The 22,247-nt window shown below is 44.8% G+C and overlaps 1 protein-coding gene across 4 annotated transcripts in view; it reads right to left on the bottom strand.

The window, feature by feature from the left end:
* The window catches only part of ARHGAP29 (Rho GTPase activating protein 29), a 279,984-nt gene extending 259,456 nt beyond the window's left edge, over positions 1-20,528 (bottom strand). For 2 of the 4 annotated variants that reach the window (XM_069231417.1, XM_069231418.1), the window contains exons 1-2: positions 20,265-20,404; positions 11,467-11,811 (exon numbers count right to left, since the gene is read on the bottom strand). In XM_069231417.1, coding sequence (XP_069087518.1) covers positions 11,467-11,728 — 262 coding nt within the window. In that variant the 5' untranslated portion in view covers positions 11,729-11,811; positions 20,265-20,404. Of the gene's footprint in view, positions 1-11,466; positions 11,812-20,264 lie in introns of all 4 variants that reach the window. The other 2 variants (XM_069231416.1, XM_069231415.1) reach the window with 2 other exon arrangements.
* Between the last annotated feature and the right edge of the window lie 1,719 nt (positions 20,529-22,247).

Genomic DNA, 22,247 nt, shown 5'->3' with positions numbered 1-22,247 from the left:
GCGTGGAGTACAACATTCCATTAAGCAATGCTTTTTTCAGGTTAATAACACAAGGTTTGAAATGAGGGTGTTCGGCGGCCGCAAGCAAGTAGACATAGGGACCTCCAGGGAGCAAAAGGAAAAGGCTTGTACTCCAGTTAGTTTGACAGTGGTTTTAGATTGGCTGTCATTATGTGAGGGCTAAAGAGGCACAGTAGGTTTTTTAAGGTTTGTTTGGGCGGAAGATTTCTCATATAAGGAAGTTGGCTGAAAATATGAGCTCAGCTGAAATACACCATGCAGTCCTTCAGAGAAAAGTGCTAAAGGAAGATGGTTAGCCAATTAAGGCAGAATCCAAAGCCATTTTACAATACTTAACAAAAACAACAATCTTTAAAACCGATAACAGAAGCAAATAACAGTCTAATAAATTGGGATAGCAAGCATTTTTTTACGTTTATTATAATATGTATTTCTTATAATTCTGTTTTCATTTTGATGTTGGGAATGAAAATAAAAGGGATAATTTCTGATATAAAGTACTCTTGGTTGCTTAGGGCACTCCAGAGAATCCCAATAGACTATGATCCAAAGCGAAAAGTTCTGCCCCATATAAAGCTTGGGGTGGACCTTTGCTCTTAAACGCTAAAATTAATGGATTAGTCGACCAAAGTATAAACTGAATTTCGCAAAATTCATAATGTGGTCTGAGCTCGCTCCAATACCTGATCAAAATGAAAGGAACACTTCAAAGATTTGTGGAAAATCAATCCTAAATATTTGTAACGCTCCACGTGTTGTACTGGTTTCAATTTTAAAAACCAGGAAAATTGCTTTTTTTTTTATTAAATACTAAAATGTTGGTTTTATCAAAATTAATAGTTAAATTGTGTGTACAACAGTTGTCAAAAGTAGTCAATTTTCAAATCCGATTGAAGTGTTAACAAGAACACAATCGTTCTCATACAATAAATAAGGGACATGCACATCAGCAATGCTCAAGGAAAATAATTTGGTTTCAAAATGTTTCCTCTGTAATCAGCTAAACAAAGTGCCAACAAACTGGTTGCTAAAACACTGAGATAACTGAAGCAATTCCTGACCAAATTTCCAAGTGCTAGACTACCATGAAAATCAATTTCAACCTGTGGCCAATCTGAATTTAATAAAGCACTCTATACTCATTAATTTCAATTCCTGCTACGAAGTCTCATTGACAACGAAATCAGATGCTGCACTTAAGTCTACAAAGTAGAAATACAAGTTCCCCATCTGTTCAGTAGTAATGTGCGCAATAGCCCAAAGGGAAAACTAGTGATCTAGAGTAAATGGACTTCTCTTAAAGCCTGCATTCTGTTTGGAATTTAATTATTATCTGCCCGTTCTATCAGAAAGGTTAACATACTTTTGCATATACAAATATCAATTAAACTAATTTGCCCTTTTTTTTTTGTTTTTTTGCGGTAACTGGTTTAATCACTGAAGTACACAATAAATGATGGGCCGCATCTCAGTACATCGTTATTTTGCACACCGGGCCACCTTGTTTGGACCCAGTCCTATGCAAATCAGTCTTGACCTTGCTTCAATGGGAACAGTCCAGCCGGAAGTGCCAGACCTGGATTTCCCTGAAATGGAACACTAGCCACCTAGGTTCTGGTTTATTCACTGCTCTAGGGGGATAGGGGTGTTTAAAGAGAATAATGCAGACAAAGAAAGGTTTCTTTAGGTCTGGTTTAATAGGTCTAAAATGGACCAGAGGGAGAGTGGTTCAGTTATAGACTTGTAAGGTTGTGTAATCTGCTCGTTGCGCTGGTTGTGGCCAAGGCATGAAGCTCCGTGTTTTGTCCCTGCAAATCGAATCCTATTCTCTAGTGTCTAGAGTTAGAGGGTTTTGTACGGACTGGCAGATGTGGGTCTGCTGGAGGAAGAATTCCACTATAGTGGCAGAGAGGTATCAGTTGGGGAGCCTTGGGACATGACATTCAAACAATACATCCGGAATGGGAGTTCTAGTTTAAATAACTTTATATAACAATTTGTGATCGCTTTTTTGTTTCAGATTGTTTTCCTGGCACAGTAGATGACTTTAAGGTGTGCATTTGTAGTCACTCTTGCCAACTGGGCAGCCAGGCATTCAGAGCAACGCACCCTCCGGACAAGGTTGGGGTTTTCTGAAACAAATGTACAGGTTCATTGGGAGTGCGGAGGGGGTTATGCCCTGGAGCTAGCCACTTCAGACTTTGACAGAGTTGTTTAAAGGGTAGGAATAGTGCAGACATCTAAATTAATTTATGCAAGAACTATCGTGCTCAGTTACGGGGGCACTGGTTATTGAAAAAAAAAATGAGGCAGGCATACGGGATTTGAATTGTTAATGCCAGTTATGATAGTGGTATTGACCGAGCTGTTTACAAAGGGAGTGGGGCATAAGGCCATGAAGTCTGCTGCTGAGACCTGCCACGAAGTAAACAGGGAAATGGGGGATTGTTGCAGGGATGAAGGCATTGCAAGGACTGAGCATAGCGAGTTCCACTTCGAGGTAAACCAATGTTTCCAGGCATATAGAGTGTATCTCTCATTTATGGAGGTGAAACTTGATTTATTAGATTTGAAGAAGTGGTAAGGTGCCAAGTTGGGGGGCATGACAGGCCGTGGGACAGGAAAACTCCCTCTGGGTGTGTTTTTTTCTGTATGGAAGCTTTGGTGAGCACTAGGCTACTCTGGCACTGGCCTCTACTACTGATCAGACAGACCAGCTCGGAGTACAAGATGGAGGTGGGTGATTAATTTCAGATGGAAGTATTCAGATTTAGAATAAAGGAGGCTGATAAGGGGATGGGCGTGGAACAGGAATAGACTGGGGTATATGGGTGATGTCTGCCGCTGAAAGGTAAGGTTAAACTAGAGTTTCATGATTGGTTTAAGGCTGGGTGTGGTTTAATCAGATATGCTTTCTGTTTATTAAGTTGCTGTTTATTCAGCAAGGCTGTGGGCAGATTTGTTGCACATTATGTGCACCCATCTCCTTAAGGCTGCATTTTTTTCAACATACAACCTGTTGCGCTTGTTGGGTTGCGCCATCTTGCCTGGTAGACACTAAAAGGTAGCATCAGAAGGCGAAGATGAACCAACACCTAGAGTGACAGTGAAAGCAGTCCCATGAACAACACTGAGCAGACACAACCAACACCTGATGAAGCGTGGAGGGGGCTATCGGATGACCGCAAGATAAGAAGGAACTGGGGTGGGAACTGGAAATGAGAAAATGTAAGATTACAAACACTGCTTCTCATGTCTTTTGTGATATTAGTCACAGACAGGAGAAAATCATTCTTATAAGTGCTGCTCTGGTAGCTTTCCTGAAAGTAATTAGGGAGGACAGAGGAGGAGGAGACATACAACAGTCACTAGTGATTAGAATCAGAGCAAGTATATCAGAACATTCAAATAACTCTATTGTAGTTTAAAAAAATGACATAGGAATGTTCTTTTCAGTTAATTTCTCACAAGACGAATGTTTTACAGATGAAGCTTGGAACAGAATTTTGAAGAATGGATGTAGGAACTCAGTAAAAAATCTTTGACCTTGAAAATACCAACGGCAGCAAATCTCGCACAAATTAAGTCCGTTGATATCCCCTAGGACTTTAGAAAATATATCAAACACTAAGCCTTGGTTACCATTCAGGCCGGTGGAGAAAAACCTGCCTTGTGTAATGGAACGGGCCTATGCCCAAGGAGGTTGCACTTTAAATTAAAGAAAAGAGGACAAAATATAGGTCCTTGATTTATGAAACTGAAGTTTGCAAAAGGTTTCCAAGAGTTCTCCTACGAAACTACTGCAAATCCCACATAGCGACCATGCACAGGGTTTTTCATGTACTTCAAATGAAAAAAATAAAAAAAAAAATATATATATATATATATATATATATATATCCCTCTCCTACATTTCTCTGAATCGGCACAGCCCCAAGTTCGCCACAAGATAATTGGAGCAAGCACCGAACCTCACATAAAAGCTTAAAATACTTCCCACTATGTACAATATACCACTATCCAAGCGCAAGAAACAGAGAAGCTACTTACATAACCACATAGAAAGCACTCTGAGGCCTATTTAGACATATCATTGTCTAGGAAAGCATTATTATACAAATAACCAAAAATACCACCTGACTAAACACTAACCTTGGGTACTGGAGTAGCGTGCTACTCGCAGTAAAGCGCTTCAATGCCTCATCAGGAGTAATAAGCATTATATAAATAAATGCAATTATAGTACACAAATACAATATTAATTTCACACAGTAAAAAAATTGTGAATAGGGAAATTACTGGAGTCATGTGGCTGCTCTTCTACAGGGAAATGTGCACCATCTGCACCTCCATACATAAACACCTTCCCCTCCACCCCCACCAGTCTCAAGGGTGGTCCCTTCCGATTCCTACCTTGTAAATGTATTTACCCTTGCCCCTAACTGGAGCATATATCTGTCAGTTTGCAGGGTGTGATGAGTAAACGCTTTAAGAGTACCCACAAGCGTTGTGCTGGTGGGAGTTCATAATATTTCCAGAGTATCCCTCCGCAGAACGCTCATACTCTGCCCCTGGAGTATGAGTTATCTATATATTATAGTACACATTCTCAGAATAGTATTACACATGGATAAATGGATTCAGAGTGCAGGCTCGAATTTGATGAGGAACCTGCACTGGCAAATCAAGCCATGCTTTTGTAAGCTGAACACAGACATAAATGATATTCTGAATAGGGTCTATCGCAGTTAAATAGAACTTTGCTATAAGGTAATGTTTGCTTGAAAGGTACTGGCCACTTGCATTTTTTTATCTTGTATTATTATGCACAATAAATACCGTCTTGTGGCGACAAACTTCCAGCGAGGAGATTTTACTTTATTTCCATAGGAAGCCACAGAGGGGACAGGTACAGTAACGTTGTATATCCATTGATGCGGTCACGCAATACACAATTTACATATCTCGCACCACAAACCAAATGTTCTTGACGATCTTTTGCACGTATAGTAGATTGTATGCTGGGACATATGGACTAGTTTTGAAAGTCTGTGCAAAAACAGCCGATCGCAGGTTTACACTCATGCGGGACAGGCCCAACCTTTCATCCTACTGAGACGACCCAGATACCAATATCAAGTATGAAAGGGCGCCACAGCCATGGTAAAATAGAATTTCGAGGTTAACAGTCATCGGTAGCAAGTGCACAGCTGCGAAGGGGCCACGTGGTACCATTCTTTTGTAGACAGTCACTTCCTCGCCCGGGGCCAAGGGTTTCTGGCAGAGCTCCAGGTATGATTCACTGTTGGGTGCGAGCATTGAGAAGGTGAACTTCACAGGTGGCACCTCGTGCGGGTGTAACCGCAGCCACTATGAAGGTAGCCCAAGCAGAGCTACACAAAACAGGTGGAGTGATTCATTGCAGCAACAGGGCCACTCAGTATCAGAATAATACAGATAAATTGCTGAAGATAAGTATGTAAAATACATGACAATACAACATCGTATTTAATCACCATACATATAGCATACAATAACTTTCTTCTAGAGGACATCTAAGGTTTCTAGGCTGACTGCGTGTAGGTCTCGACTGCATACATCTCAGTTGGCAGTGGTCAGAGACCTATTGTGGACAATGCTGACACACTTGCAGAGGGCTTAGGGCGAGCCCATTACTTACCATTTGTTGACGTTTTGTCTATCAGATTTGCTTGTGTCTTATTCAATGGATTTTCTTCCTCTTCTTGAGCTTTGTCCCTGTCATGGAACAAAGCTTCTTTACCATCGTTCCGAATGGATGACTTGTATTCTTCTACTGCTGACATTCAGGAAACTTTTAATTTCAGTACTATACGAGAGTGCAAGTGCTGTCATGCTCTAACCCTTGTGTACTGCTCCCCCCCGTCCTCGCCCCAATTTCCCCAGCTATTTTTCACAGGGCCCAGCAAGGGCCGCCTGTTAAACGGCCACCCCAGTCTAAAAAAAAATGATTAACAAATGTGCTTTTGTTTGAGGGTTTCCCTCTCTTCCACTGTTCAAACCTGTGCAATGGTTTCAGTGAAGGCAAGGGAGGAGCCCTGTGGTAGAATGTGTCAGACTGGACAGTTTTCCCTGACGCCAGTTTTGGAGCAATACAACAGTGGGAGAAAACATAACGGCAGTCCAGGATTACATTTCTTTTAATAGTTCGGAAAATCCAGCATGACATGCCTATTCTGTGGGCCCCGGCTCCTCAGGTCCAAGGACAAGGGAACACAGCAGCAGAGAGGACTAGGATCGGTACCACAGCTCATCAATAAGTAGCCTGTGTTTTGGTCCCCACTGGGTCGTCCTGCACTGAACCTCTTGGGGACTGCCTTGCTGGGTTCCACGCAGGGTGACGGACGATCAGACCTGTACAACCATGGGGCTGTCAGAGACATGCAGTTTTTCTGTACAGTGCTAACTGATATGCTTCAGAGTTAGCATGAGGAAATTGGTTTGACTGGCTTTAGTATGCTACATAGCTGGGAATCGAGTGTAGTCATTGGTAGTTGTTTAATAAAATTTGGTCCCTTGCCCAAAAGAAACACAAACTTGTAGCAGTGCAAAGCAAGCATGGAAAGCCGCCGATTGTATATGAAATCAATTTCAAATTGTCAACAAAACATTTTCATCTGTGGATTGAAATATGAGCTTATATAAAAGAAAATTAAATGTGAGCTTACATAAAATTCAACAGTACTGGAAATAATATGACAGTAACTCAGAGGGTTTCCAACGCACCAGTAAGAATCTTACTTAGGTTAAGATTCTCCTAGATTACGAGTATGCAGAATCATGGCTGACAACAAAAACGAAGCGAAGGGCAGAGATCACATTGTCTGTGTTAAACGTTTATCCGTAGGCAGGAATGGCTAGGACAAAACTGCATCCAAATTTACTTTCTGTATGCTCCTTAAATAGCCTTTTATTTTCTCTGCACTTGTGATGAGTGGTGCTGGAGCAGAAAGAATTCCAGGCATACACAGCCCCCTCTTGCTTACTACTCTCAACTCTTGCTGTGCATATAAAAACCTGCCTTCTTGCTCTCACCGCTTCCAGCTAAATATTCTTATCGGCCCAATTCACTTGTACCTCCACACCCCGAAATCCTAAACCTGGTCACCTTCCCAGATCCCCTTCTAACCTCCTTCTTGTAACGCTGTTCTGAAAGGAGTGCCTGATTGTGAGAAGCTGGCCTGGTTTGTAGTGGGTACCAGAGGTACTTACACCTTACCAGGTCCAGTGATCCACCTTAGTGAAATGTAGGCAGTGTCTAGCAGCTTAGGCTGTCTAGAGGTAGCTGTAGCAGAGCAGCCAAGGCTGAACTAGGAGACATGCAAAGCTCTTGCAATACCACTATAGTCACACAGTACTGATACACAAGAAAGACAATACTCAGCGTTACAAAAAATAAAGGTACTTTCTTTTAGTGACACAAGGACAAAAATATCTTAAAAGCAATACCCTTTCTGGAGGTAAGTACTATACACAATATATACACAAGTAACCAAAATCAGGTAAGCAAACAGTCTTAGAATAGTGCAAACAGTGAAAAACACAATAGGTTGCAATGGGCCTAGGGGCACACAAACCATATATTAAAATAGTGGAATGCGAATGTAGGTTTCCCCCTTAGGCAAGTGTAGTATTTAGAGGTGCGCTGGGAGTGTAGGAAAACACCAAAGGTAAGTAAATTACCCCACGCCAGAGCCCAAGAAAACAGGAATAAAGTACAGCAAGTTTCCTCAGAACACACTAGGAGTTGTAGTAAAGGATTATGCAAAAACAAAGCAAGACACCAACAATGGATGCCTAGACCAGAAGACCTTTGGAGAAAGGAGACCAAGTCCAAAAGTCGATGAAGAGCCCAGGAAGAACAGGAGCCCCTACTTACCTGGATGAAGGTGCAAAAGTGGATTCTTCAGTTAGAAGAAAAAGGCAGAAATGTACCAAAGAAGACAGCTGCTGGTTCCTGCTTGGTGCAAGAGATGTTCCACGTCGAGTCGTTGGATGCAGGCTGGTTTTCATCGTTGGATTCCGCCAACAAGCCTTGGCTCACGCAAATGTTGCGGTTGGCAAGAAAAGGCACTACCTGGGCCCAAGAGGGACCTGGGTGCCTCAACTCAGAGGGGGCTCTCAGCACTTTAGAGAGCCATCAGAAGACCACGCAGCACCCACAGGAGTCCCAGAACACGGGGACAAATTGAGTTTAAGAATGCGGTCGTCGCAGCACTACACAAAGGGATCCCACACTGCCGGACAAAAACTCAGGGAGCTGAGCGTCGCAGGATAGAGTGCTGGGGACCTGGGCTACACTGTGCACAAAGGATTTCTGGAAGAAGTGCACAGAAGCCCAAGGAGCTGCAGAACATGCGGTGCACAGGGGTACTGTCTGGCACAGGGAGGCAAGCCCTAACCTCCACCAAATTTGGACAGTCAGGATGACTTTGGTCCACCACCTGTGTTCCAGGGATCACGCTCGTCAACAGGACAGGAGTCCAAGAGTACCGGTCGTCGTTGCAGAGAGGTGCCTGCTGAAGTAGGGAAGTGACTCTCACTCCACAGGAGATTCCTTCGGGCCTTCTGATGCAGAATGAAGACAGGCAGTCCTCAGAGGGTGCACAACCTGGGAACTGTTGCAGTTGCTGGCTGGAGCTGAAGTTGCAGGGTCACAGTAGCCTTCCTGGATACTTAGCGGCAGTTACAGCGTTCCTGGAGTCTGCGATTGATGTGATGGTCAGAAGCTGAAGCAGAGGATGAAGAGGAGTCCTGGTGGAGTCTTGCGAGAATCTGAGGAAACACCCAAAGGAGCGACCCTAAATAGCCCTGAGAGGTGGACTGGCTACCTAACCAGGTACGCACCTATCAGGAGGGGTCTCTGATGTCACCTGCTGGCACTGACCACTCAGATGCTCCCAGAGGGCCCCCACACATTGGAATCCAAGATGGCCAACACCAGAGACACTCTGGAGGAGCTCTGTGCACCACCCTTGGGGTGGTGATAGACAGGAGAGTGGTCGCTCCCCTTTCCTTTGTCCAAGTTCGCACCACAGCAGGGACTGGGGGTCCCTGAACCGGTGTACACTGGATTATGCAAGGAGGGCACTGTTTGTACCCTTCAATGCATTTCCGGATGCTCTGGGAGGATACCCCTCCCATGCCTGGAACACCTATTTCCAGTGGGCGAGGGTATAACACCCCTCTCCTAAAGGAAATGCATTGTTCTGCCTTTCTGGGATTGAGCTGCTCAATCCCCAAGAGGGCAGATACCTGTCTGTGAGGTGGCAGCAGCTGGAGCTGCAGTGGAAACCTCAGAGAGCTGGTTTGGCAGTAATGGGGGTTCATGGTGGAGCCCACATGGTGTGTGGAATTGGCCCCCCAATACCAGAATTAGATTGGGGGTACAATTTCTCAATTTTAGACACCTCACAAGGCCATATTCGGAGTTACCATTGTGAAGCTACATCTATGTGTTGACATATATGTAGTGCACCTCATAATGTTGTCCACGCACTCATGAAGTCCAGGAAATTGGTCCTGGACATCGTGGGGGCACCTCTGCTAGTGCAAGGGTGCCCTCACACACAGTAACTTTGCACCTATCCTTCAGACACTGAAGGTTAGACATATAGGTGACTTATAAGTTACCTGGTGCAGTGAAAATGACTGTGAAATAGTGTGTACACTATTTCACTCAGGCTGCGGTGGCATTCCTGAAGGAGTGTTTGTATGAGCTCCTTATGGGTGACTAAAGTAATGCTGCAGCACATAAGGATCTCCTAGAACCCCAATGCCGTGGGTACCTAGGTACCATATACTAGGAACTGGATTGGATTGGAATATGGAGTCACTGGACTATAGTGACAAATTTGGAAAACAGAGAGAGCCTAAGCACTTGAGTTCTGGTTAAGAGAACTCCAGTGACACAGTCACGCATACTGACAACTCAGTAAAACACACTGACGTATAGGCCACAAACTATGAGCACTGGGGTCCTGACTAGCAAGATACCAGTGAGACAGTAAAAACACACTAACAAAGAGGCCAAAAATGTGGGTAACCATGCTAGAATAAAGCCACCTTCCTACACTGATACACCAGTCAGCAGATGAGGTAGCCGCAGCATCATGTTGAAGGGATTGGAGGTCCAGTCAAAGGCGTTAAAAGCCAGATCCAGACCCCGGGCATAATATTGAATCTGTATTGTCTTCTAATTGTTTGTACATAGAGCTTAATATCCCTTATGATGAGCAGAAGCACAATAAGATACATGTTACATTTCAATGTGACCTATGCGAGAAGAGTTTAGTTAGTGTACATGGTGATCATGGTGGTACCTTTGTCCTCATTTAGACAGTTTCCCTTTGGTGAGTAGTTGGATAAGGATGAGTGTGAGACAACATAAGTCATGAGCAAAACTGGACAGTATACCATTTCTTCAGTGCCAAGAAAAGACTAAGAGCTTGGTACCGAGGTGATGACTGCATGAAGGTGATTGCCAGATAAAAATCACTGAGCACTGCACCATTGAATACAGAGTTCAAAGAGGTAAGAACAAATTTCTCCTACCATAACCAACTCACTAAGCATAATAGATTTGCAACAAAAAGTTGCCCAGCAGGGCAGCCTAATTATTACTCACTGGGAGTGGCTTTTCACAAGGCAGTGAGCACAAAGTAGGGGGTGCTTAGCACTGATAAGGGAGTTACGAAAGAGGAAATAGTCGGAATGACCACTGCCTGACTTCAATCAGTCAAGAGCTCAGACAGAAAATTATGGTTTCGTGAAGCAATAGCAACAGGGTGCCTACACAGCACTTTAACGCACAAGTCTAAACCCATCATTATTAACGGTGTTAAAGTCCCCACATAAAACAATGCTGCATTTTCTTGTCAGTAGACGACAAAGAGCCGATGTGCACCCACAAGGAACTGAACCTGTGGATCTCATGTTGCAAAACGGTAACTCTAGCGTATGCATTAGTCCACGTAGGTCACTCACCAGCTGATTTTTCAACCTGCACCATAAATACAGCAATGTAGGATGACCTCTTTTTTTTTTTTTTTTTTTTTTTAAAAAGGGTACCCACACAATGAACAATGTTCTTAGACATTTCTACAAAGAATGAGTGCAGAGAAATGATTCTCGGGACGGAGCAGATCACTGCACATTCAGCATAATCAATAAGACTGAGGAATGACTCAGCCAAACAAAACTATTAACGTCCTTCACAGTTAGAACAAAATAAAAAGCAATGATTCTCATGGTTATTTTACAGACATGTAACGCCCACTCCTGGTATGTGAGACAACATAAGAACATAAACGTTTTGAAATCGGACCACAACCAACCCTTGGTGCGTACATGGGGACACTGATGGCATAATATTAAGGATGACATGCACGTCCGTAGCAGGCTCACCTTCAGAGAGGAAGGCCTCCTTCAGGTAGAGAAGCACATCCGATAACTTCCTGGCGTCGTTGACCAGCAGCATGATGTACTCCGGATCAACTACGGGGCTGTCGTAACAGTCAGAGCTGGAGCTGATGCTGCTCAAGGAGTTGCTCTTCGTGCTGCGACCCATTCCCCAGCTTGTGGAATTTGAGATGGTGAAGAAATTTGAGGTAGAAAACCGGGCTAACCCCAAAACACGCTTGTTACCTCCACCGTTCTGCCGCAACATCCCAGCTGCTACCGTGCTCCGGAGGGCCTTGGGGTTACCATTCAAAGCCACCTAGGTCCATTGGCAGAGCAGACGACGGAGTTCTAAAACAAAAACAAGCACATCGTTAAACTGAAAACTGTTGCCTTATCCTACACCACCCGGCAAGCAGACCGTTGTTACTGAATGTTGCGAACAGCATTCAGCTCCCCTCTAAACCCAATACTCTCTGCATGTCCCAGCTCCAACTCCTCAAAATCGTGCAGCTCTTGTTCTTTGCAGGGCCACAAGAAACAACATGTTAGCTAAATGTTGTTCCAGAAGGCAAGCCCTGCCACCAACAATCTACAAAGTTTCTAGCAAGGGTTGGGGGGTAGAGAATCCCATTCTCCGGAACGTTTAACGAATCTCGTTGCAAAGTTATGAAGAATAATCAGTAGTTTATCTGGGAGCACCTAATGTGCAGAAGTGGCAGGTATCCAACCCATGGTTAACTAAAAACCTGGCACAAAAATCCAGACAAACACACATTCATCATATATACATACACAATTTATGTAAAAGCATGCAAGTAGACCCTGGAAAGGAAGGAAAGTATTTGCTGTGGCGACGTGCATATTGTGCAAGAACAGAATGCCACTAGTCAAGTAAGCAAATGCCTGAAGCGAGTTGACCATGTGCACCACGGTGTTGTCGGCAGAAGCAACATGCGAATGAAAGTGGAGTATAACAATGGATGAAGAGAGTTGGGTAAAACTCTTTAAAATATGTATAGTATACACGGTTGTATTAAAAATAAAAGATGCTGCTTAAGTCCAGACCATAAAACTAATGTCCAGACCCCGTTAACAGCTGGGTTAGAGGCCCAGTGGAGTGAAAGGCCGAGCCTCACCATTGGCTTAAAGGGCTAATTGTGGTTAAAATGGCCTTTGGTGGGTGCTCACAACTGCGGAGAAATCATAACCCATCTAAGCAGGAGCAGAAAGACAACAGCCTTGGAATGGGTAAAGCAAATAGATGACACGCAGCGGTGGGCGGAAATCAAGCGCCCAAACAGAGGTTTGCAATGCCTGGAAGGGCGCCCGTCAACAAGTCAAGCCTTGGGATGCCAAAAGGCACTCTAAAGTCCATGCTCAACGGGAAGCTGGCAGAAACCACCAATTAGTGGCATGTTAACTCTAGAACATTTGACAGAGTTAATCAGGAAAATATCGAATCCTCCGGAACCTGTTAAATGAAATTCTCGTTTTGATAATTGCGGAAGTTCACACGAAGAGCGGCATAACGCTGTAAATCTTAGTTTAATAACGGAATGATTACCATTTACCAGCTAGCGAGCAGTATATTAACTAGTCCAGGTCATTCAACTTAAGGCTACGCCGTAAGTCCGAGTGACCTCAGTCCATAGGTTACACCCAATGACTAGGACTTTCAGCTTCTGTCAGTGGATCAGTAAATAACCAAGCAAAAACCAGCCTGCGTGTGTAAACTACCCAGCTAGCGCCACCAACCAGCAGACGTTACTGACAAACACTTTGTCCGTCCCATTAAGGGTGAAGAGCACCACAGGACAGAAAAAAAACGTACTCTACCTTATGACGGTTTGCTAAAATCTCACTTATTTTCATCATATATATTAGATCTTTCAAAAATAAATACGCGATTCAGTGAGTCTGTTTTCAAAGCAGCGGGCTCCTCTCTGTCCTGTTTATCAGCTGCTGCCCTGTGGCCAATATGAAATACCGGTACATTACCGACTACCCCCCTGCAGTGTTCCTGAACTGCCCCCTTGTCTGGGAAAACAGATCCCTATTAGTATGGGGGTGAACTCTCAGCCGATTTTGGGGTAGGTCCAATGCCATTTGTATTAGCCCTGTATAGTGTAACAAAAAAAAAAACTGCGCGCTGTCAAAGTCAGATGCATCCAATCTTTCTAATCAAGACACTTTAAAAAGCATAATTGAATCTCAACTTTCTGTTCCCTTTTCCATTCATCCTGCTCTTGCACTGCAGATCAAGGAAAAAGGTAAAATGTCTTCCCAGAAGACGTTATTGACTTGCCAGTCTGTGTAATAGCACGGCTGCAGCTGCCATCTACAGACTCCAATATTCATCAAAATACACTGACTCTTTTAAATGGAAACGCTGGCTAAGTATTGCAACTGCAGAATACGCGTGGGCTTTGGAGCGGAAATGCTCTGTGTATGATGTTTCCGAATCAACACCGAGTAACAGGAGGATGTGGTTATCAGAATGCAAGAAGCGCGAGCGCTCACTTTATTAAGCACGGTGACACGTTCCTTAGTATGGACGAAAATTGAGGCGAATTTCAGTGCACACGAAACATCAAACTGTCGACACAGGAGAGGTGGTAGCGCTACTGCGAGAGAGCATTCCTCCACAGCAGCATTCCAACAACAAGGCTCCTTAAAAAGAGAAGCAGTGACTCTACACTAATGTTTGACTTGTGCTTAGGGATGCCAAACACAGTGTGAACACCGCACGGTTCGTATCATGTGGTTAGGACCGTCAGACACCCAGGCTGTAAACACCGCACTGTTCGTATCATGTGGTTAGGACCGTCAGACACCCAGGCTGTAAACACCCCAATGTTCGTATCATTTGGTTAGGACTGTCAGACACCCAGGCTGTAAACACTGCACTGTTCGTATCATGTGCTCAGTCAGGACTGTGACACCCAGACAGTAAACACAGCAATGTTTGCGTCATTTACTAATGGCTGACTTACATCCGGGCTGTAAACACAGCACTGTTTCTATCATGTGTTTAGGAGTGTCAGACTCCTAGACTGTAAACAGCACTGTTCGTATTATGTGCTTAGCGCTGACGGACACCCAGACTGTAAACATAGCACTGTCCATATCATGTGCTTAGGGCTGACAAACCCAGACTGTACCACAGCACTATTTGTATCATGTGCTTAGGGCTGGCTGAAACCCAGACTGTACCACAGCACTATCTGTATCATGTGCTTAGGGCTGACAAACCCAGACTGTACCACAGCACTATTTGTATCATGTGCTTAGGGCTGGCTGAAACCCAGACTGTACCACAGCACTATCTGTATCATGTGCTTAGGGCTGGCTGAAACCCAGACTGTACCACTACACTATTTGTATCATGTGTTTAGGTCTGGCTGAAACCCAGACTGTACCACTGCACTATTTGTATCATGAGTTTAGGTCTGGCTGAAACCCAGACTGAACCACTGCACTATTTGTATCATGAGCTTATCGCTGTCGGTCAGGGACAGTAAGCATCGCACTGGTTGTATTATGCGATTACCCCAGATTGTAAACATTGCACGTTTCGAATCATGTTTTTAGGGCTCGGAGACAGATTAAACATTGCACCATTTACCGGCTGTGCTTAGGGTTGTCCGAGACTGTAAACATTGCACTGAGGTTTCATGTGATCAGAGACTGTAAACTGACTGTAAATTCTGCACTATTTGCATCGTGTCCCCAGGTCGTTTAGACTGCGAGCACTAAGCTATTTGTGTTATGTGCTTAGTACAAGTAGCCTGAATTAATAAACACAATATTGCCCATACAAAGACACACAACCAGCAGTCGCCACTCTGATAAAGCAGTTAATATCAATCAATAGACATTGTTAAAGATATAAGTAACTGACTAAAGGCTGCCTGAAAAGCGTTACCGAAATTCAAGTAACTGTAGAGAACGATAGCCCCAAGTAATATCTACATACACAGCCATGCGCGGCAACACGATGGATGGAATAGAATTGTACAAACCAGGACACGGTGGTACAATGACGAATGTCGCTGCTAAGGCATTCAAATAATTGGAAAAATGCACCACATAAAAATGTATACAATAACATTTACACTGTTTGGGTGAGTAACATCAACAGAAGAGAGGAAGAAGAAAAGTTTTTTTTGTGTGCAAAAGTTAGGACACTGTTAATAGGGCACTTGCGTGAATAACAACGCCAGCTTTGTGAATCTCTATAATATAATACGATTTTGAAGTTACAGAAAAAAATCCAATGGGAAAAACAAGATAACTGTCAATGGTATGCCAGACATGCAGCCCTGGCAAGCCCACTCCCATCTTTATCATAACAGAGGTTTAGTGAAAAGTCGGCTAATAGTCCAGTTGAAGGAAAACAAACCGTTCAAACTGATGACATTCATAAATAAAGTAGCCCTGAAAATGATGCAAACTACAGTTTTGAAATATGGGCATAGTGCGCTACAATTACCAATTGGGTAAGCTGAGCATATGGTTCCAGGTGTCCGGAATTAGCTGAATACCGACCAATCGTATACTCTTGGTCATAATTGATGCGTATTTTGGGGTATTCTAGACCGCGGCATCAAAATCTGGCATACCTTCTTTTTATTTGTTTCTGCATACATTTTTTCAAAAGCCCATCTAAACAGTTTTCTCTTCAGAAACCAGCACTCTCGATTCTGGGAACCTGGACAGATCCCCTGCCCCCCACACCCCCAGGAGAAAAACAGCTAATACAGCATGTTAATGGTTAAGAGGTCAATCACAGGCAATTTAGGGCACACTTTAGGTGGTTCCATAAAGTTATTCTGTTTACAAGGCTGCTTATCCCGTTAGTTGTAAACTTACATCTTAGACACCAAACACATTCAGATATTCGATACTATAAATTGGCAAAGATTATAATGATCTTTCTAACACAAAGAAAAGAAAACTAGTTGGGTAGCCTCCTCCAAGTTCGACATTTATCAGTCTAATGCATAATTTCACACACTCTGTCATACCATCTTTGTGCTGGAAATTCCCAAGTCAGTTTAGACTGCCTGCTCCTTTCACAAAATGAAACGTTTCTTTCAGGTAAACACAAGTCTAAGCCTCCTTACAACTGTTTTTCTTAGGTATAAGATTTGATTATCCCCAGGGGAGCCCAGTACTTAGGGAGGCATGTTCATCCAGGCAAGCAAGCCTAATTGTAACATGCGTAAAACTATCTGAATGACCATACAAGTCCTAGTAACAAGAGGACTGACCTCTGCATTTAGCAGATATGTGAAGCCATTCCAACAATATATCTTGAGACGCTGTACAGCTAATTCGATAAAGCACCAAAGACCTTTCAGGGCTGCATGTCCTTTAAGATATCCTACACACCACATGTTGGCACGTCCAACATATGCCTTTATAATGAGAAGAATACAACGGCTTCATTATTAAAGCAAAGGCACATGTTAACATTAGGCATGGTTTGTTTTGGGGTGTAATTTTGATATATAAAGCGACATAGCACTGGGCAAGACAGTAACCTTTCGAGGGGACGTGTGTTTAGTTTCAGGGCAAACATATTAGTCGTAAGAAAGTTACAACACATTATTACTCCTCTGTAAATAAAAGAAACGTTTCGTACTGGGTTTAGCGGTCATGTGCAGCTGAAAGGAGCACAAATTGGCGAGATAGTACAGCAAGTTACTCAACAGATTGCCCCATGCTGTACATACACACAGTGCCACTAAAGCACAGAACTGGTGGTCAGGCTGAGGGACTCTCAGAACCTAGAGAGTGGGGCTTACAACAGGTCAAGCTAGAGCTACACCACCTTCACAACCACATTACATGCACAGGAGAGTAAATAGAAACACTTGAACATATAACCAGGTTTCTGGAACTACTTGTGTCCCCGTCTAGACGACACGAGACCTGGCACTTAAAGCTTCGCTATTCCCTTTACAGCACGACCAAATCTGATTTGCAGATGGCTGATCTCTGTCTGGAGTGGCATAGCGAACAAACAACGATGTAATGTAATGTGAACGAGTAAATTACTAGTAGCTGAGAGGAATGCTTTTTCGATGTTCTATATGAAACACCATAAGTGCGATTGGTTTAACCAGAAGCGGGGCACGCGCTCGGTGTGCCACGGGGTTCAAGCTAAACCCCACCGAGGAGGCCCAAAATGCCTCACCGGTCTGGGGTTGCTGGTACATATATGGAGGGAACTTGGTCTGGCAGTTCATGCAGGGCTGTTTTGACTAGTATATTTGTGCACGGCCAGCCTCTGTCTGGAGTAGTACATTGTAAAATACGGTTCATTGGAAATTGTAATTACCTGTGGCTAAGTTTCATTCAGGTCTGCGAACAACCTTATGTTTATTTTGCTTTGGTATTTTAGCTCCTTTGCAGTGATTCCCTTTTTTGGAGCTTGCGCGTTCTGCTTATTCTGTTCCGCACACAGCTCAGAACCCAAAGCCACAGCCCCAAGTTCCAGCCGCCCAATATGTTGAATGTAAGAGTTTTACTCAATCAAATAGAATCATCATCTCCGATAAACACGAATGAAACCCACATCACCAACAATCACACACCTCAGATGCCAGACTGTAGCTTCCACATCAGTGCCGCCGACGGGTATACAGTGCCTTTCTAGAAGTACTCGGTGTTAAGCTTTATTCAGAGATGCAAACACCTGCTAGGTTTCACCACTGCGCTTCCTGGAGGTTTTTAACAGCTCTTTTCCGAAAACACTTTAGAAAATGTAGTCATGGGTAAGACACCAGCCAATCGCTCCTGATAGTGAAGAGTTCTGTGCACCACGTCACAATAACAAATAGAAAAGCATTAATTTTTTTTTTAAAAAGATGGATGCATAGAAGGAACTGGACCAAAATTGCGAGCGTGGTTGACCCGGGATCACAATAGGGCCGGCTGTTTTTTTTTTATTTATTTTTTTAACAAACTAAACGCAGCTATTTCCTCATTTCCCAACTCCCTGCGGTGAAGTATTGCAGCCACTGCACATAGCACCCATTTCAGGCGCCGCGCGAGGTCAGCAGCACAGCCTGCCCCCCTGGGGGCTGGGAGAAAGGGAGGAGGCTGGGATCAGTCGGGGGAGTCTGGGGGCGTAGGGGTGGAGCCACTGGCTCTGAATATCTGGCATTCCTCAGGCCCTTTCAGCTGCCAGGGTGTGAGAAGAGGCGGCTCGAGCCGTCCTGCGGGGCATTAACATACAATCCGCAGCATGGCCCCGGGAGAAGAGCATGGGGGGAGATCAGATAAGAGGGGAAGGACAGACAGCAATCAAATGACGCAAATGATCAAGGGACGATAGCAGGGGGCCCATAGGGTACTGTAGTTGAATGTCGGGGGGGAGTGATCGATTAGAGGCGGGCACCCGAGAAGAGAGGTAGATGGATTTTATGGGGAATGCAATTACGTTTGCCACTCAGTACCCAGGGTTCAAACCATACCCATCTGACAGCGGGCCTGGGTCCATAAGGCGTCATGATAAAGGGGCGAGTGCGGCCACCAGTGGCTACCAGATGTTGAGCCGACGAGGGTCGGCTCAACATCCTGTAATTATGGGCAAATCACTTAAAATCCCCGTTTCTAAAAAAAAAAAAAAAAAAAAAAGTGAATCTGATCGTGGTAACTGGTACTCGTGTAAAGCTCCCCAGTACCTTTCGGTCCAGTTCCCGCTATATAAAACTGCAAATTAAATATTAAGAGGCACTATCTGACACACCTGTTCATGACATTGGCACTTTTCAGTTTACTACGGACACCAGCATACCGAAGACACTCTAGTATTATGCAGTCATAGTTTTGGAGATAACTGCGAAGGGGCCCGACCGGTTGACAGACTGGGGGTGGCTCTGGACAGCAAAGGGGCTGTAATCGGACACATACAGCACCACCAGAGAGAAGAGGCGCAGACCCATTCTGTAATTAATCAGCAATTCACGACGACACCAGTGCCCTTCCATCCACAAAAGCAATTCAATAATCCATGAGCCTTCGCCATGCGGCTCAATCGTTTCACAATTACCATGGACTTTTTAAAAACAAAAAACACCAGGTACAAGTCATGAACCGACCCTCCACCGACCAGAGTGAGAAAAAAAACGCACGAGACAAGCCATAAACAGTCTACAACACTTCGGGATGTCCCCGGCACCCATGAGAAATCACCACCCGTTGCAATGGAGACTCCAGCAACCCCCTACATTTACTGCAGCACCCCTTCCCTTAACACACTCCAGCACACACCGCAAGGGACAGCCCTCAGTCTGCGAGGGCTCTGCATTAACAGCACCATCACTCGAGAAACACCGCCACAACCTTGTAGGAAACTCACCACTTAAAGGGTGAGCCTCACCACATACACACACTGGACACCAGAATCCAGCTGAAGGAAGAACACCACCAGCCGATAGGGACAATCGAGCCGCTGCCATCCACAGTCAACGGTGGCTCCTCCGTCCTGTGCTCGCAGACAGATGCAATGCTGTTGTACCCCACCTCTGGAGGCGCACAACCAAATCTGTTGAAGGCTGCGCTGCCCTCAACGCCCGGTACCAATTTAACGCTCAGGAAAACTCGGATTACGCCAGCATAGACAGCCCGCACCAGGTACACCCCGCAGCGAGGCCACAGAGCATTCATTCAAGAAACGTTATCGTGCAACAGGTCTCGGTAGGGGAAGCCGTGTGGACACTGCACTAGCCTCACCCGCCCGCTTCTAGACAAATCAGTGTTTATCCAACAACTCCGGCGCCTCCACTTACCGGAGAAGCGGCTCTGCCGCGCAGCATGCCTCGCCTACCCCGGTGCCGCCCCGTCCGGACCCTGCTTCACACGCTCGTTGGGACCGTCTAACACCGCCGCCTCTCGCACTCGGACCGCACGCTCTGCCCGTCGCTCAGCCCGTGCGCGCCGCCGCTCACCGAGTCCCGCGCGCACGTGCAGGCAGAAGGCAACCAGCGCGCGCCTGCGACCCACGTGGTCCTCCACGCACTGAAAACACAAATTCCAGCCCCTGGGAGCGCGCGCTGTAGCCACGCCCCAGCCCGTAGAGCGCTGCTGGGGGAGGCGGGGCGATGAGGGGAGTAGGTGAGCAGTGTTACTCGCTGCACCTGCTCATTGGCTGCTCCAAAGAGAGGTGGCTGTTTGTGAAATTGTGGGCGGGCACAAATCTCGAAACACCACAACAGCCCGCACCCAGACGTTTCCTCGGTCAAGCGAAGCTCTGCTTCTTTTCTGGGATTAAGAGGAGTCTCCTGTATTTTTTACATTAGTTGTAGTAGCATTTATATAGCACTTACAGTCTGTTGAACGGTTTATGGAGGGTTGAGTTATTAGTGTTGTAGAACCGTTATTTAGGGCCAAATGTACCAAAGATTTTGCACGTGCAAAAAGCACATAGCGATGCCCAATTCCCGTTTTGCGAGTCAGTAACCTGGTTATCAACTCGCAGCTCGATGCTGTATTGCTTTGTGAAAGCAATCGCAGTTACCACCAGTGTCACACTGGTGGTAACCCATTCGCAAAAGGGAAGGGGTCGACCACTACCTGCTCTGAAAAAATGAAACGAAAACGTTTCATTTTTTCGTTTTGTAATGCAACTCGTTTTCCTTTAAGGAAAACAGGCTGCATTACAAAAAAAAAAAAAAACTGCTTTATTTAAAAGCAGTCACAGACATGGTGGTCTGCTGTCTCCTGCAGGCCACCATCCCTGTGAGTGCCGCCACTCGCAAGGGGGTCGCAAATTGCGACCCACCTCATTAATATTAATGAGGTGGGCCTTTGCGACCCCCTTGCAAGTCGCTGATGGTGTCTGTCTGATTCTGACTCAAAATTTGCAAGTCACAATCCAGAATTTTGCTACATCGGGCCCTGAGTACCTTCTCCAGCACAGATGATGTTAACGCAAATTTCTGCTATCGTTCTTGAATCCACTTACGAATTAGGATATTTTCAGTTTTATTTAATGAAAGAACAGGACGTTAATTTTGGAAACGTACGAACAATGCAGGCAAAATCGTTTAAAAACAGACCATATGTGGATATGTGACGTTAAATGAAAATACAGCAGTTGTGCACTAAAAGCCCATAAAGGGTCTGATTGATTTATGGGGGTTTACAAAGTGATACTGAGAGTTCTCAACCCACAGAAGATGAGGGTGTATAAGATCTAGGAGAGGGTGCCAGTAGAGGCCTTCTGAAGCAGTCCTAAGGGTGCCAAATGCCTCTTAGAGTACTTTTACACCCATGAGGGGATTTAAGAGTGTGACAATGTTTAATGGTTTATGAGGACTAGTTGGGATTATCTGAGGACTGCCAGAGAGCAAAGAATGTCAAAGGTACAGCTGGCAACCAGCAAGCGGATCTTTCAGATATCAGAGGGGTGCCACCTGGGTTTTTTGGTGGTCAGCTGAAATTTGCTAGGGCCGAGTGTCTAAACACTGACTGAAGGCCTTCGCAGGTCACCTTATGTGTTTGAGGAAAGTTGAGGATTTATAAGAGTTGACCTAGGTATGGCGGAGTTGTCAGAAGTTTAGCTGAGGGTTACTTGAGGGCTGGCTGGGAGTGTATGATGGCTTATATATGGTGCTCTAGGGTTGGCTACAGGTGTATGAAAGCTGGAGAGAATTCATGGGCACTATGAGGGACCTTGTGAGTCATGGCTGAGGTAACATAAAGGCAATGTAAGTAAATTTGAGGGACTTCTTTGGCTTCTGAAGGTCTATAGTCTCCTATCACGGTTTTTC

Source organism: Pleurodeles waltl, chromosome 4_2, assembly GCF_031143425.1.
Source record: "Pleurodeles waltl isolate 20211129_DDA chromosome 4_2, aPleWal1.hap1.20221129, whole genome shotgun sequence".
Lineage (NCBI taxonomy): Eukaryota > Metazoa > Chordata > Amphibia > Caudata > Salamandridae > Pleurodeles > Pleurodeles waltl.
This window is presented reverse-complemented; position numbering and strand designations above follow the sequence as displayed.